Genomic DNA, 16,221 nt, shown 5'->3' with positions numbered 1-16,221 from the left:
CAAAGTCTGGGCTCCAAGACATTCTGGTCATACAATTGGACGAACATATTACGTTCATCCAAATTCAGGAGAGTTATATTATTTAAGATTACTACTAAATTATAAAAAAGAGGCTACTAGCTTTGAATCCATACGAACAATTGAAGACATCAAATATCCAACATTTCAATCGGCATGTAATGCTTTGGGATTACTAGGCGATGATAAAGAATGGAGTGATTCAATTTTGGAAGCTGCATTCATCTCAACATCAATGCAATTAAGACAACTATTTGTTTTAATTCTATTATTTTGTAATGTAAATGATCCGGCCCAATTATTTGATAAGCATTGGAAACTTATGACAGATGATGTCATATTTAGAATTCGTAAATTATTCAACAATAATTATTTTCAAACACCTGAACATGAACTATAAGATTATGTATTGTATGAATTAGAAAAATTATTAAATATGAATTCTTCAACATTGAGAAATTACAATATGCCTTTTCCAAAAGACTCATTACTCGATGAGTTAAATAACAAACTTTTAAGAGATGAGCTTAATTATGATATAAATCAATTAAAAGAGGACAATTTAAAATTAGTTTGTTGTTTAAATGATGAACAAAAAAACATATATGATCAAATTCTAAATTCAATTACGAACGAGAGTCACAAGTTATTTTTTGTATATATATGGACACGGAGGAACAGGAAAAACATATTTATGGAACACTATTATTAGTAAATTAAGATCAAATAATAAAATTGTTTTAGCTGTTGCATCATCTGGAATAGCATCTTTACTGCTACCAAACGGAAGAACAGCACACTCTCGATTTAAAATACCATTGTCTGTAGATAAATTCTCTACCTGTTACATAAAAAAAACAAACACAATTATCAAAATTAATTGAAAAAACCTCCCTTATATTATGGGATGAAGCACCAATGAATAATAAATATTGTTTTGAAGCCTTAGATAAATCATTACAAGATTTGAGAAATAACTACAACACACCATTTGGAGGAATGACTGTCGTATTAGTGGGTGACTTTCGTCAAATATTACCTATTATACCTTATGGATCTAAAGAACATATAATTGATGCGACGTTAACTAATTCTTATTTATGGAAACATTTTGATATTTTAACTCTAACAAAAAATATGCGACTTATGCGAAATAATATGTCATTAGAAGAAATAGAGGAAATTACTGAATTTTCCACTTGGATTTTAAACATTGGCAATGGTATCGTACGAGGAATCAAAGATTCAGAAAATGAAGATGCGACCTGGATAGAAATACCCAAAAAATTTATGTTACATTACGATTCAAACCCAATCCAACTAATTTCACATTCAATATATACTGATTTCTTGACTCATTATAATGATATAGAATACTTGAAAGAACGAACAATTGTGGCTCCGAGACATAGAACTGTTGATCAAATAAATCAATATATATTATCATTACTTCCCACTGAAACTAAAACTTACTATAGCTATGATACAATTTTACTGTCGCATGGGAACATGGATGAACTGAATATTTTATATTCGGAAGATTTTTTAAACACATTGAATTTTAACGGATTACCAGCGCATGAGTTAAATCTTAAAATAGGAACACCTATCATGTTATTACGAAATTTAAATCAATCTCTGGGACTATGTAATGGAACTAGACTACTAATCACACAACTAACAAACAAAATAATTGAAGGGCAAATAATCAATTCTGCAGACACAAATGAGAAAGTATACATTCCTAGAATAGAGATGACTGTACATGAATCAAAATGGCCATTCATTTTAAAAAGAAGACAATTTCCTGTTAAAGTTTCATACGCTATGACAATAAATAAAAGTCAAGGACAATCTCTTGATAAAATTGGTCTGTACATAGAAGATGAAATTTTTACTCATGGTCAATTATATGTAGCTTTATCAAGAGTAAAATCACCAAATGGATTATTTGTATTAATTCACGAATCCCTGAACAAATATCAAGACCATGTAAAGAATATCGTGTACAAAGAAATTCTCCATAATATAAATAGGACAACTTAGAATATACGTCATATTAAATTTGGTATCTATAATTACATGTACTATGTTTTTAAATAATTAATAACTGATTACACTAATCAAACAAATACATCAACACAATGATATGATCATGGCTAAGTTTTTGAGAAGTGGGTTGATAAAAACTTAACCGGCACGATCGTATAGGCGTTCATGAACAGGTAAGTGTATAAAAAATATAATTATCTTTTAATACGTACCCTCATAATGTGCTAATTTTTTTCTTCTGTTGTTTCCTATAAAATTTCAGTTACCACGAGCAGCAACATGTTTCTAGAAAAGCTCCAATAACTCCATCGTGCAATTTCAATTTTATGGAATCAAACATCTCCGAGAACAAGAACAGTTCAGCATCAATGTTTGACAGGTGATCTAATAAATGTCGATTATTTTGGATGTTAATATCATTTTTTTTCTTTCTATTCTTGATTCATGACTTTTCTACATATAGAAATCTTGAGTAGCATCCAATATATCATAGTTAATTAAATAATATGAACGAAAATGATCAACATCAACAATGAGCTTATTTTAGTGATTTATATTTAAGTAGTCGCAAACATATCGATAATAACTTATTTAGATATTCATTTATATCTTACTCGGAACATTTTATATATTTTTTAACCATCACTGATACTGCTTCTTATAAGTACACATTTATTAATATATATATATATATATATATATATATATATATATATATACATATTTATTTATTTATTGGGTAAAGTAATTTGCAGGAAAACAATTGTGCAAGTACATCATCTTCGACATACATTTGGATAAAAACTCACAAAAAAAAAAAAAAATCCAAAAGCAAGGTAAGCAAGCATGTAACTAAAACTAGAATTACTTTTTAAAAGAAAAAAAATAGAACTACAAATAAATTTAATTACTTATTTGTTTATATAATAAAAAAACTCTGCCTAAATATTGATTTATAATTATATATAGCAGAAGTTTTGTTGTGTATTTAAAATAAATTTGTTTTCTAATTATAAACAGATTATTTTCCAACAAGTCGAAGAAGATTGAGCTCCTACCATTAAAAAAAACATGTGCTTGACTACAGAAAAAATGACGACCTCAAAAAATCAAGCGGTAAGTTATGAATTTTAATAATATTGTGTTTATCTATTGTGTTGGTAATTTTAGTTTGAACTTTGATATTATCAACAGTCTCCATGATTTACACAATGCTAGGTACAACAACCATATGGATAATGTGTGACGATATGCACCGCGCGCTAAGACCATAGTATATTTTTCTTCTATATGTATATGTCTTATTATTAATTAAAGATGTCGAAAACTATTATTTCTACGTTGATATTGTATATGTCATAACATATACTGTAGCAATTATTTTTATGTAAAGTAAGACTATTTGTACAAGACTCTTATTTCGTTAGAAAGTCATACACATAGGGGTTGGGTAATTAGGTCAATATATCTTATTTGCTTCATATAAAACTTCAACATGATATTTGTTTTTGACAAGCTAATAACAATGTGGAACAGCAAAAAAGTCAAACACATAATTAAATAAATAACAATATTCAAATATAATTTCAGTAAATCAATCAAGATAACAGTGTTCCTTAAATATTAAGAAAACTCCAGGTTTATGTAATCTTACTTCCATTTTCTATCAACAATATAGTCTCTTTTATAAATAAATAAATAAACCATTTAATAAAATTTATTGCCTTTCCTTTCGTTTTCTTTTCTTCAGAACTTCCCAACCTTTGTGAAAGCTATGTACGAAAGAGATTATAATCTATCACAAATTCGTTGGTTTTTTCACAACAATACGATATCACCTAATAACATTTCTTATACCAAAGAATATATCAAAATATCATCTTGGTTTAGTACCTATTAAAAATTCTGATAAAATTTGTGATTTTTTTTTTTACATTCCCTATAAAAATAGCACATTATTTTAGTACCTAGCAGAATCCTGCAAGTAAAATAGCTTCTATTTAAAAGATAGTTAAACATTATTAGTTTATTCAGTAAATAAACAGCTCATTTTCTACTTAAGTATACATGAATTACTGTACGCAATAATCTGCGGCAACGCCGCGGGCAACTTTCTCGTATTATCTAAAACTTCACAGCTTATGGTTCATTTCTTTTATATATGAAGATTGATACCCGCACTTAATATTCATCTAGTAAACTGATTCGAGATTTAATATCAAGAATCGGTTCCAGGGTATATGCATTGTGAAGGTTTTTTTTATTGCAACGAATTATGTAATTCTATCTAAAAAAAAAAGAAATTGAAAAAATATAGTAGTTCAAAATTTTATAAAAAAAACAATTAATTTCCATTTGTTTCTATGTAGTGTTCGTAATATGTCCCCCTTGGAAGTTTCTTGCGTTCGCGATCTTGACTTTGTAAATTAATGAATTTCAAAAGGAAGAATCAATTACCATTTGAATTTTATACGCTAGGATAGTATATAGGAAAAATGACATATATATCTTGTGCTTTAGTGAAATGCCGAGTTTAACCTTTAATTTTAAAAAGAGATTTGTAACTAACTAGACCACTTTAAACATGTGATTTTGGATCTAGTCTATGTTTGACAATTTTTAGGGATATAGTCAAATGACTTATGTGGCAATAATTAAGGTCTGATTTGCCCTTATTTATTAACAAATTCGTCACTTTCTCTCTCCTATTTTTTTCAAATAATTTTTTTTGTATCAAAACTTCAAAAATTCATATATTTCTCATACGAACTCGAAATTGAGTGATTTCAGATCTTCAAAAATAGACCCATTGTCTTTGATGAAAAATTATGTTTAATGCATCATAGTTACGTTTCTATTTATTTTTTTGATAATTTCAAAAATTTCCAGTTATTTCCATATTTAAGGTAATAACGTGATTTTTCTACATCTATAGTATTAAACATGATTTTTCATCAAACACAATGGATCTATTTTTGAAGATCTCGACGTCACGAATCCGTAGGATTTGGAATCACTCAATTTCGAGTTCATATGAGATAGATATGGTTTTTTGAAGTTTTTATGTAAAAAAAAATTATGAAAAAAGTAGGAGAGAGAATGTGACGAATTTGTTAATAAATAAGGTAAATCAGACCTTAATTATTGCCACGTAAGTCTGTTGGCTATTTCCCTAAAAATTGTAAAACATAGGCTAAAAACAAATTTCATAGTTTCATTTTGGCTATTTCACTACACTGCCCTTTTAAAAATATCAAGTTTGTTACTTTCTGCTTAATTAAAATGACAAAAATATACTTTAAAATAGATTACATTGTCAATAATCTTCAATTTATAGAATTTTCAGTAATATTGACTCTCATGTATATATATGTATAAACCTTATTAACTAATTAAATTATTAAACTTCATCAATGTCAATGTATAACTAACCCTCTACAATTAATCAAACAATTTCCTTTGTCTAAAACCAACCCAGTGTCCTTAAAAAAATAATAAATAAAAAATTAAACTAGATCAACCTAATGAAAATCATATGATGTACATGTTTTAAAAAGGGCTCCGAGCTAATTTAATTACCACATATAAACTTAGGTTTAATAAATATAGCAAGCGCTCTGTAAAGTTTGCAAAGTAAGTGAACACTATTTAAATATCCAAAATACCCTTTATTAATTATTTTTCTTTAGAATTAGCCCATACCACATTTAACGTCTTCAAGAATATAAAATTAAAGCAGCAAAAAAAGTGGACCCTAATACATTTACACTTAAGATTTAGAAAACAAACAGAAAGAACAAGGTCATTAAATATATGACTTCTTAAGTTATAAACAATCAATTTTTAAAAAGGGCACTATAACTAACTAACCATTGAAATGTTGTAATTTCAATACAGCCAACCTTTTGAAAGTTTAAAATAAATAGCCAATGAATGTTAACTTTTTTACTTAAATGGTATTAAGTGTTTATTTTAAAAAATGAAAAAAAGTAATTACAAACCCAAAAACTAAGGAATTAGTTACCTCCAAATAGGGATGGGAATTTGACCCGTTACCCGCGTTCCGGCCCGTTACCCGATTTATTCGGGTCGGGTAATACCCGTTCTTTTTGGGTAAACGGGTAATACCCGTTAAGGTTTTAACGGGTCCGGGTACGGGTAACAGAATAGCCATCCCGTACCCGATTACCCGGGACCCGACCCGTTAACTTTTAAATATTTAAAAATATAATAAATCATATGTTTACATAATTAGATGATATATTTTAAACATTGTTTTTAAAAATATAATAAATCATATGTTTACCTAAAGATGATATATTATTTTTAAACTTTATATTGTTGATAGATTTTTATTTTATAAACGGGTAAGCGGGTCTACCCGACCCGCTACCCTTTTTTTAAACCGGGTAAACGGGTAACGGGTCCAACATTTTTAACCCGTTTACCCGGCAGGTATCCCCGTTACCCGGCCCGTCTCAAAATCCGGGTAAACGGGTCCGGGTAACGGGTAAAAAATTATAGCGGGTACGGGTAACAGAATAGGTGTACCCGGTCTTACCCGTACCCGTTGCCATCCCTACCTCCAAATAAACACAATTAAATATTTTTTTTAAAAATGAAATTGCGAAAAAAGTAACGATACTTAAAATCGCAATTAATTATTAATGATAAGTAACACAAATTAACTACAGATCAGCAGTTAAAAGTCTGAAACCAAACTAAAACAAGACATATTAACATTAATTAATAGTAATTTACCGACGTTTCAGAAGCTAAAAACATGAAACCACACAAAAGCAGGGCATTGTTAGCGTTAATTAACAGTATTAACTTAACGCGATTTAGAAGAAAAAATTCATAATTGTTGTTGATGTTCATCGCGCCGATATTCAAACCCTAAGCATAGCCCCGATCTTTGTGTGTGAGTCCTACAACAAGAAATAATCCACATAAAATTTCTATTGATTCGGGAAATTCTGAATTCGTTTTCTGTTACTGTATCAGAAAGAGAATGAGCGATTTTGGAGAGAGAGAGCGCAATTTTTTAGAGAGAGAGAGAGAGAGAGAGAGAGAATGATTATAAAAATGAGAGAAATATGTGAGAGAACTTAGGATCCTTTTAATCAACCTGATAACTATTTAAATAAAAGCGTTGGCTTAAATAAAATCCACGCGTTTCAAGTGGCTTGCTTAGTAATAATATTGTTTTATAAAAGAAACACGCGATTCTTCTTCATCCGAAACAGAGAAACAAGGAAAAAATGGAGATTATATTCCAAAATAAACCAGAACACATAGCCTTAAAACAGATCGCATACAAAATAAATTAGTATGAACCAAAATTACCAGAGCACACAGCCTTGAAACGTGACGAATTGAGAAAACCACAGAGTATTTAGATAATTTTGATACACGAGTTATCCTAATTGATATAATAGAACAACTAACAAATTTGAATTTAAAAAAGAAAAACTCACACATCCTAATATGACTGTATTTACTTTTGGAATATTTACATAATAACTAATTCCTTAGATAGAGAGATTTTATTTTCGCAAAATTATCATGTATTAATTTATTTTAAAATAGTAAAATAAACAATTTCATGGAAAACAAAATCAGCAAAAACATTTGGCTATGAGCGATTCATACAAATCTTGGCTATCTACTGCAAGTTCCGAGTTTTTTTTATTATTTATTTATTTATAAGAAAATGTTATTTAAATAAAAACAAATATGATTAATTTTGCTACCTCAGATTGGCTATATTTGAAACATAATTGAATTGTTGGTTAAATAGCAATTCTAATGTTTGAAGTCGTCTATAATTTATTATATTTTTCTTTAAATAATGCTAAAAATTTACATTTTTATTTATTTTCCGCATACTTTGGCCTTTTTACAATTATTTGCCTTTATAATAGTTTGCAATAATACACACACACACGTGTATATATATATATATGTGTGTGTGTGTGTGTGTGTGTGTGTGTGTGTGTGTGTTAATACGATTAGTTTCTTTCTTTATGTAAACATATAGAGTGCGTCTTTTAGTTTATCTGATTCAAATTATGTTTGACTAATGGAATATAGGTCACATAAAGTATAAGAATAATATGTATAGTACAAATAAAGATCAACGGAGAAACAATACATAATGTATATAACACAAATAATTGCTAATATGTATTATACATCGGTCTCATCTGAATGTTCACTTATGAAAGCTTAGATCTACTGTTTAAGTTGTCTTGTTAGCTGTTATTCGGAGAAATAAGAACAACTGTGAAGACAACAAGAAAAGAACACACAAGAATGATAACCCAGTTCGGCCAAGCTACATACTCTAGGGGGATATGAATCCCGGTAAAAAAGAGTAACTTCACTAGAAAATAGTATGAGTACAACGATGTAATACAAATGGACGATAACCTTCCACTTATATAAGAGACAAGAAAAGAGAATGCCATCTGATCCGGAACAGAGACAGCTGGCGCACATCCAACGCAACCAGTAAAAAAGGTGTCAGCGAGATCACGTCGCACCCTTACATTCAAGGATGAGAGATGTTCCCTATAAAGGGAGAATCAACATGAGGGACATGATATTTGCCTGAACGAAACGCTAAACTCCATGAAACAACAATCTCCCCCTTTGGCTTTGAGAAGGCAAAACTCTTGACTTGATAAACTAAACAGCCAAGTAGAGCAGAAGACGCTCAAGCCACACACTGCAAAAACACTCATGTCACAGTGACTGACAGAGGAAAGAGAAACACACCCACAAGCCAAGCAGAAGATCCTCAAGCTACACACTGCAAGATCACTCATGTCATAGTGACTGACAGAGGAAAAACACAGCCTTCTGCGATAGATAGATATCCACACAACAAAAATACCAGAATCAGAATAAGTTTTTGACTCCCCCATTTTGCCGAGCAAAGGCAAAAGGTGGAAATCACACACAGTAACTTAAAATATTACAGACCCAAGAAGAGTTTGAGAAGGAAGAGGGGTAGAAAGGGAAAGTAATACAAAGCAAAATAATCTTTAAAGGAATCAGGAGGAGGTGCCCAGAGTAGATGAAGAGCCTGCAAGAAACATTCTGGAGAGAGCCTCTTCGAGATCTTTCTTTCTACCGTTAGATGTAGCAATAAGCAGCTTAAGATGCTTGATCTCATCCATCAAGGAAAGAGCAATCAACTTCCTTGTGTCTTCTGACATGGGAGGAACACTGGGAGCATCAAGAAGACTGGACTGGGGAGGCTTCTTGATATTAACAACATGATGCTCCCGAAAGAGCTTGTAACTGAAGGAGATCTTGCTAGGGGCAAAGATGCAAGACTTCAATTCTTCAGGCGAAAGCAAATCCGGAATGCTTCAGAGTTTGGGAGTAGAAGAACTTTCCAAAGTCTATGATTCTACCTGTTCCCAACATATAGAGAAACTGAGCAAGGAGATACTTGTAGAGTAAGAAGTGGGAAGCCAATTCTTTACTCCAATCTTGTGCAGACCAATATATTTGGAGTCGAGAAGAGACGCACAATAGAGACCAGACTGGGGCCAACCCTTTTTATCCTTGCCACCAGACAGTTCCTTGATCAACTCGATCCGAGAAGGCATCTGATCTTCAGAGGAGGCAGCTTCAGATCCCAAGTACTCATGAATGATTAGGAGAGAACTCTATGCACTTGTTTCTTACATACACCTTCTGAAAGTTTGGGGAAATTGCATCGTCAATGTGATCAGGAAGGTTCACAATAAATTCTCGAACAAGTTGAGCATGATAAGATCAAACAGAAGTGACTGAAGCGAACAACCCAGACTATTTGAGGAGATCCACAACGTCAGTCCAAGCGAGGGCTTCATCTGAAAGCACATGCTCAGGGGCAATGCTGTGGAGAATGACAAACTTCCACCTGCTTGGACTTTGAATGGTGTGGAAGGAGATTCCTGTGATGGGGACATCATGAACATCTTGCCTGGAGGATTTCTTCTTCTTCTCAGGAAACCTGTCCTCTTCTACTTATTCTTCTTCCACAATGTAGGTGACGTGGTCAGCGACATCTTCAGGTGCATCTTCTTCTTCAGGTACTGAGTCTTGATTCTTCTTGACATATTTCTTCTTTTTAGGAGCCCTAGCTTCCTGAACGGCCTTTCTCTTCTCGGAATTGATCACCTTCTTGACACTCTTTTTCTTGGGTTTCTCATTCTTCTTTGAGGAAGACGGATGAACCACCTCTTCTTCATGATCAGCAGCAAGGCCACTGTTCATCACTCTGTCAAATTCTTCCGGAGTGATCCAGCTCTTTCTATTCAGACCTTCTTCGGCTTCTTCTGAGTTGTATCCACAGCCTTTGAGTTCTCTGGTCATCTCAGCCAGAGTGGGGTTGTCAAACGCTTCGTTGGCATGATGAGACTTGGGAATGCCAGAGGAAGTGTTCCCAACACCAGCCTTCTTTGACAACACTGGCTCTCACTTCTCCTTATCAAGACCCTCTTTCTCCGTGACATGGATAGAGGAACTTTTGGTGTTCCTAGACATGTTCGAGGCAAGTCCTAGGTTAAGCATAGCATCACTGGCAGAGGTGATCATCTCTCTCTCTCTTTCTCTCTCTCAGGAATAACTTGTTTAGACCTCCCTAAATGATCCTTATCCATAGTATGGGTAGCAGAAGAAGAATTACCTTGTTGCATGTCAATAACCTCAGATGGACCTTGCTTCTTAGTGAGATCCTCATGACTGGGTGAAGGAATGGGATGCGGGAGCACTTTAGCTTTCCCTTGAGGGAGCGAGGGCAAGTTTTCGCGAAGGTCCACATGGTCCACCTTTGAAGAGGGATCTCCGGCCAAACCATCGACCCCGTCATGCTTTCCTTTGCGGAACCTAACCCCATGCTTGTTGACTTTGGTAATCTTTCTTTTAGAGGCATTTGATTTCTTAACCTTCTTTTCTTGTAGAGAACCACTGTTAGAAGAATTTCTCCGTCTTGTAACCACCATTTTTGCGAACAAAATGAGAGGGGTAGTCGACTGAGGAGAACATTGAAGAGGGAAAAATGGATTCAAAAAGTAACTACAAGCAGAACCGTGTTCAGAAAAAAAGTAATGATGGCAGTTGAAAAAATCGCGACTCTCCTTGGGAAATAAACCGTCAAGACGAGCTTCAAACAGGACCAGTGAAATGCTGCATTTTGATAATAGAGAGAAAAGGAAATATGTGAAATGGGCCTTCCATTGATCAAGACATATGCCCAAACAAGTCTTGACCAGGTGTATTGGGCAACAATCTCATGTTCCTGAAGAAACTTCGCAAATGGCCCAAGTGCTTGTCCATTCTCTGTATATCTACCATAATACTCACCACCTCTATCTGATCTCATTATCTTAATTTCTTTACCACATTGTTTCTCTACTTCAGCCTTGAAAACTTTAAAGGCATCTAAAGCTTCGTCCTTGGAGCGAAGTAAATAGAGATACATATATCGTGAGAAATCATCTATGAAGGTGATAAAGTATTTTGGACTAGTTGCATCCATATCAGGACAACAAATGTCTGTATGTACGATCTCCAACAATTCAGTATTTCTCTTTGCACCCTTTTTAGACTTGTTGGTTTGCTTTCCCTTTATGCAATCCACACATATCTCAAAGTCAGTAAAATCAAGAGCACTAAGTATTCCCTCATTCACTAACCTTTTAATTCTCAGAATGGAGATATGTCCCAATCTCCGGTGCCACAATAGAGAAGATTTTTCATCCATAATATAACGCTTCAACCCAGCAGCGACATTCATGGAGTTATGAGTAATGTTAGTTTGTAATGTAATGGAATAAAGACATTCAGACAATGTACCATGACCACTAACTTCAGATTTATTAAATAAGGTTAAAACTTTATCCGAAAAGTGAAATTCGTAACCATAGGGAACAAGTCTTGAAATTGAAATTAAATTCCTTGAAAAACTAGGAACGTAAAAATCTTTTCCAAACGCAAAACAAAACCACTGCTTAACACCAAATTGCAAGAACCAATAGCCTCCACATGTGAGCTCATCCTGCTCCCTGAAAGGATGTATTGCTCACTTCTTACTAGCTTCCATTGGTTTTGAAACTCTGTAGGGTAATTGAAACATGGATTGTAGAACCATAGTCAATCCACCAAGTATTATGATCAACATTTGTTAGATTTAATTTATGACATACAAACAAAAGTTAAACACTCTGTTATCAGGCATACCTTTTGAACATAGGGCACTCTTTCTTTATGTGTCCCTTCTGATTGCAAAAGAAACACTTTGCCATTTTCTTAATGTTCTTATTACCCTTTTGATCTTTAAAGGTTTCTGAAATGTCAACTTCCAAGGCCTTCGTTTGAGATGCAATGTTCGTCATCCGCGTGATAAGAGCATTTGTAAAATCTTTGTATGAAGTGACAAAATTTTCGTCTATTGCCTTCAACAAAAGACCAATTGCTTCATATTGCTCAAGAGAAGCCTCAATCCCAGCAGATATTTTGTTCCTTATGAGCATGATGCAGAAGCGATTAAAACGCTCCCACGTTTCATAAAGATCAATCTCATCTGGGGTACTCACATGAGTGACTGCAGGTGGTTTTAGCTTTATAACTTCATTTAGCATGTCCATCCATCCTAAATGAAGGACAAGCCCCTTATTGTCACTATCCACATCAGAGAAACTAACAGGTTGACGAGCTGCAATTTACATAAATTAGACATGCTTATTAAAATTTTGTTTTGAATAAAATTACTATATCATTTTTACCAATGCAAAACATGTGTTACTCAATGAATCTAGAGACATTAAACTTGCATGTGGGCTAAAGTTCTAATTCAGTTAGATTCACACAATTATGATAAAACTATCAAACCATGTTCCTTTTCCTAATACCTGTGGGTTAATTAGGAACTATAATTTGATATTTTATCCTAATTAATCACGCAAATATTACAAAATTCATGTGGGTAGATTTCATAATATAGCATATGATTAACCACAATTATTATTTTAATGCAATTTTAATTTTAAATATACAACCTATATTAATTAAAGATGCTGCGGCTACTCTCTAATTAATAAAGATCATATTAATCACAAAATAATATAACTAAATTAAATAATATTGTGCTAGTCATTAAATTGCTAAATATTATATGCATGTTTCAAATAATAATAATAAAATTATGAAGCATATAATTTCTAAATAAATGACATAGCAATACAATATAATTTAAAATGAATATTTGCATATCAGTACTAAATAATGCAAATAAAATTAATCATATGCATAATTTTATTCATTTTCCATATGATATGTCCATAAAACATAAACTTCATAAATATGCACTTTACTGTATTGCATATTAATTACGTGAACCATTAAAACAATTCAAGTGTGCCGGAAACAAACAATATATATATATATATATATATATATATATGTATATATATATATATATATATTACAAGGAATTGAATAAAACAAGCCCAATAATAAAAGCCAAGGAAACTAATCGGCTAGACTACAACATTATTGGACATCAATCATTAAATCAATAGCAGCCAAACCATTTATCTGAAAACGACATGACACAAAAAACGACGCAAACAACGTCAGATATAAACTACATGTCGTTTTTGGTCATCTTCAACCTCCAGACGGGTCAAAACGACCCGGTGAAGACCCATATTATAACCCGGCTCGTTCTCTCTCGTTTTAGCACCAAATTAAGCGATTCAAATACCAAAAGAATCACAAAATTTTTTTTCAAAAGATTTCCATAATAATATTAACATTTTGACGTAAAAAAAAATGCAAAACATAGACACACAAGAATATGGAAATTTTCAAAAACAAGGTAGAGGTTGTGTGGGGCTCTGATACCAAATGTAAGAACTTATTACACATACTAAAGGTGTTCTAGCAATATGAACACGTTAAAGCGGAAGAGAAAATGATCGGTTTACCTCCGGCCATTGTTGTGTTTTTCCGGCGAGCTCGGGACTCCGATTCCGGCGAGTTGTTTTGAGGATCTTCTAAACTCACGCTCTCACCTTTAGATGGCGTTGGTATTCTCCGGCCATTGTTGTGTTTTTTCGGCGAACTCGGGACTCCGATTCCAGCGAGTTGTTTTGAGGATCTTCTAAACTCTCGCTCTCACCCTTAGATGGCGTTGGTATGCTGAATGTGTGAGTGAGTTTAGAGACCCCAAAACGTTTTATTTATAGCCTCATTGCCATCAATGAGAAAAATCACAATCCCACTATTGTGGGCAATTACTTGATTCTTGGGCATTTACTTGAGCTCGAATTTGGCCATTAATTACTTGGTCAATCTTAATATATATGGACCACAATAAGGAAAAGAATATTTCCTCATTAATGAATATTTTATAGAAATATTCTTACAGAAGTGGAACGCGAACTTATTTAGATTGTTTATTACTTCGGAAATTCCCTTGAGAAAAAAAACAACCATGCAAACCACTCAAAATGGTGCAATAATGAATTAGAAATATTGATGAGTTATAAAAGAACATTAATAAAATACAAGGAAAGGTAATGAATTGGTAATTAGTTGATGGCTTTGCAGGTTGCACGAATCTGACCGTTGGAGCCGGTGAGCACTCCGATGGCTTGCATCTTCCTCATGGCCCTCCCAAAGTTGATACCAAAGATGTAGTCTGGGCCGTTGACTATGGCTTGCACTGTGCGCTTTGTCTGAGGGTGGGTCGCCATCTCCTGGTCGACTTTGAAAATACCGTTTTTGAGACGCAAGACTTGAGTGTAGAGTGATTTGTCGACGGTGTTGGGAGTGCCCTGGTCAAGGTTGATTTCGTTGGTGGGGTTGTCGCAGTAGGCTGAGAGACGGTTTCGCAGATCCGGGTTCATCTGGGGCGTGGCAGTGGCATTGGAGAGGCGGTCTTGGATGAAGCGACAGTGAGTTATGCCCACGCTGTGGCCACCTCCGAGGAGATAGACAAGGTCGGCCGCGTTGAGGTTCTTTTTGGCAAACATTTTGAGGGAGTCGGAGACGGACACGGACGGAGGAGGCAAATCCCTGGTGTTGTTTGCCACAGAGGACATGCCGTCTCTTCGCCCCGTTTGCACGTTGTACCAAAATTCTTGTTTCTACATATACACCACCACAATTAATTAATTGTTCGTATAGACTGATTAGATGACTATTTGGTGCCTCAAATTAAAAACATCATCACCGTTCAAAAAACTTTTGGATATAGTTAGTTAAATCAATTCTTGCTATTTTTCTTAATAAAATTCACTACTATATAAACATTTAACCACTAATTTGAAACAATGTAATCAAATGATGTATCTGAATCTTTTCCTATAGGATTTCATGAATTTGTAATGTACCCGACGAGCACCAAAGAAGACGGTGTCTCTGGTGGCCATGGCAATGATGTCAGCGCATGAGACGACCCCGGGGCAAATGCCCTCCAACACCTCCTTTATCTCGTCTATCAGATCGAAACCCCTCACACTTAGATTCGGTGGTGCAGTCTTCTCACTGTTCTCTACCTCCAGCAATATTGAGGCATCGCAACCCTAATTCAGTATGAATTATTTAGTAGTCTCACAGATAAACATTATAGACATATGATCATAATAAGATATTTATTGATTAATTGGTTCTCACGTTGACAAAGCAGTCATGGAACTGCATGCGGATGAGCGCCGGCACGATGGTTGGGTCGGAGTTGTATCTCCTCCTTACGATGCCCGATACAACTGCCTCCACATCAATAATGCGTTTTCGGCTAAAGAAACCGAAGAAACCATGGACGCGCCGCACACATTTTCCATCGTAAAACCCTTCTCGTATCTTTGGCGAACCCGCTGACACCTCAGGAAGGCTGGTCATTGCCACGCCAATCATCAGAATCACCAACACTACACCACCGTATCTCACCATTTTTTTAATATGCTATATTAGTATTACTATTAGATTTCGTTGTAGGTGTACTCAACTCTCCCCCTTCCTCCACCATTTATACTACTACTCTTTCTATACTATGTTTTTTCAACTACAGATCCAACATATTGCTTTGCACGACCATTATCTATGGTTGTTTAGTTGTGAACACATCGTGCCCCAACTAGCATT

The 16,221-nt window shown here is 33.9% G+C and overlaps 1 protein-coding gene across 1 annotated transcript; it reads right to left on the bottom strand.

Annotated features, from left to right (window-relative positions):
* Nucleotides 1-14,413: 14,413 nt before the first annotated feature.
* LOC149381195 (peroxidase 44-like) lies at nt 14,414-16,085 on the bottom strand. The gene is made up of 3 exons (XM_089601676.1): nt 15,754-16,085; nt 15,471-15,662; nt 14,414-15,224 (listed from the first exon to the last, which is right to left on the bottom strand). The coding sequence occupies exons 1-3, from the start codon at nt 16,027-16,029 to the stop codon at nt 14,667-14,669; spliced, it is 1,026 nt and encodes a 341-aa protein (XP_089457802.1). The 5' UTR covers nt 16,030-16,085; the 3' UTR covers nt 14,414-14,666.
* Between the last annotated feature and the right edge of the window lie 136 nt (nt 16,086-16,221).

This window comes from Urtica dioica, chromosome 11, assembly GCF_054948205.1.
Source record: "Urtica dioica subsp. dioica isolate 48M chromosome 11, U.dioica_male_clone48M_v1_H2, whole genome shotgun sequence".
Taxonomy (NCBI): Eukaryota; Viridiplantae; Streptophyta; class Magnoliopsida; order Rosales; family Urticaceae; genus Urtica; species Urtica dioica.
This window is presented reverse-complemented; position numbering and strand designations above follow the sequence as displayed.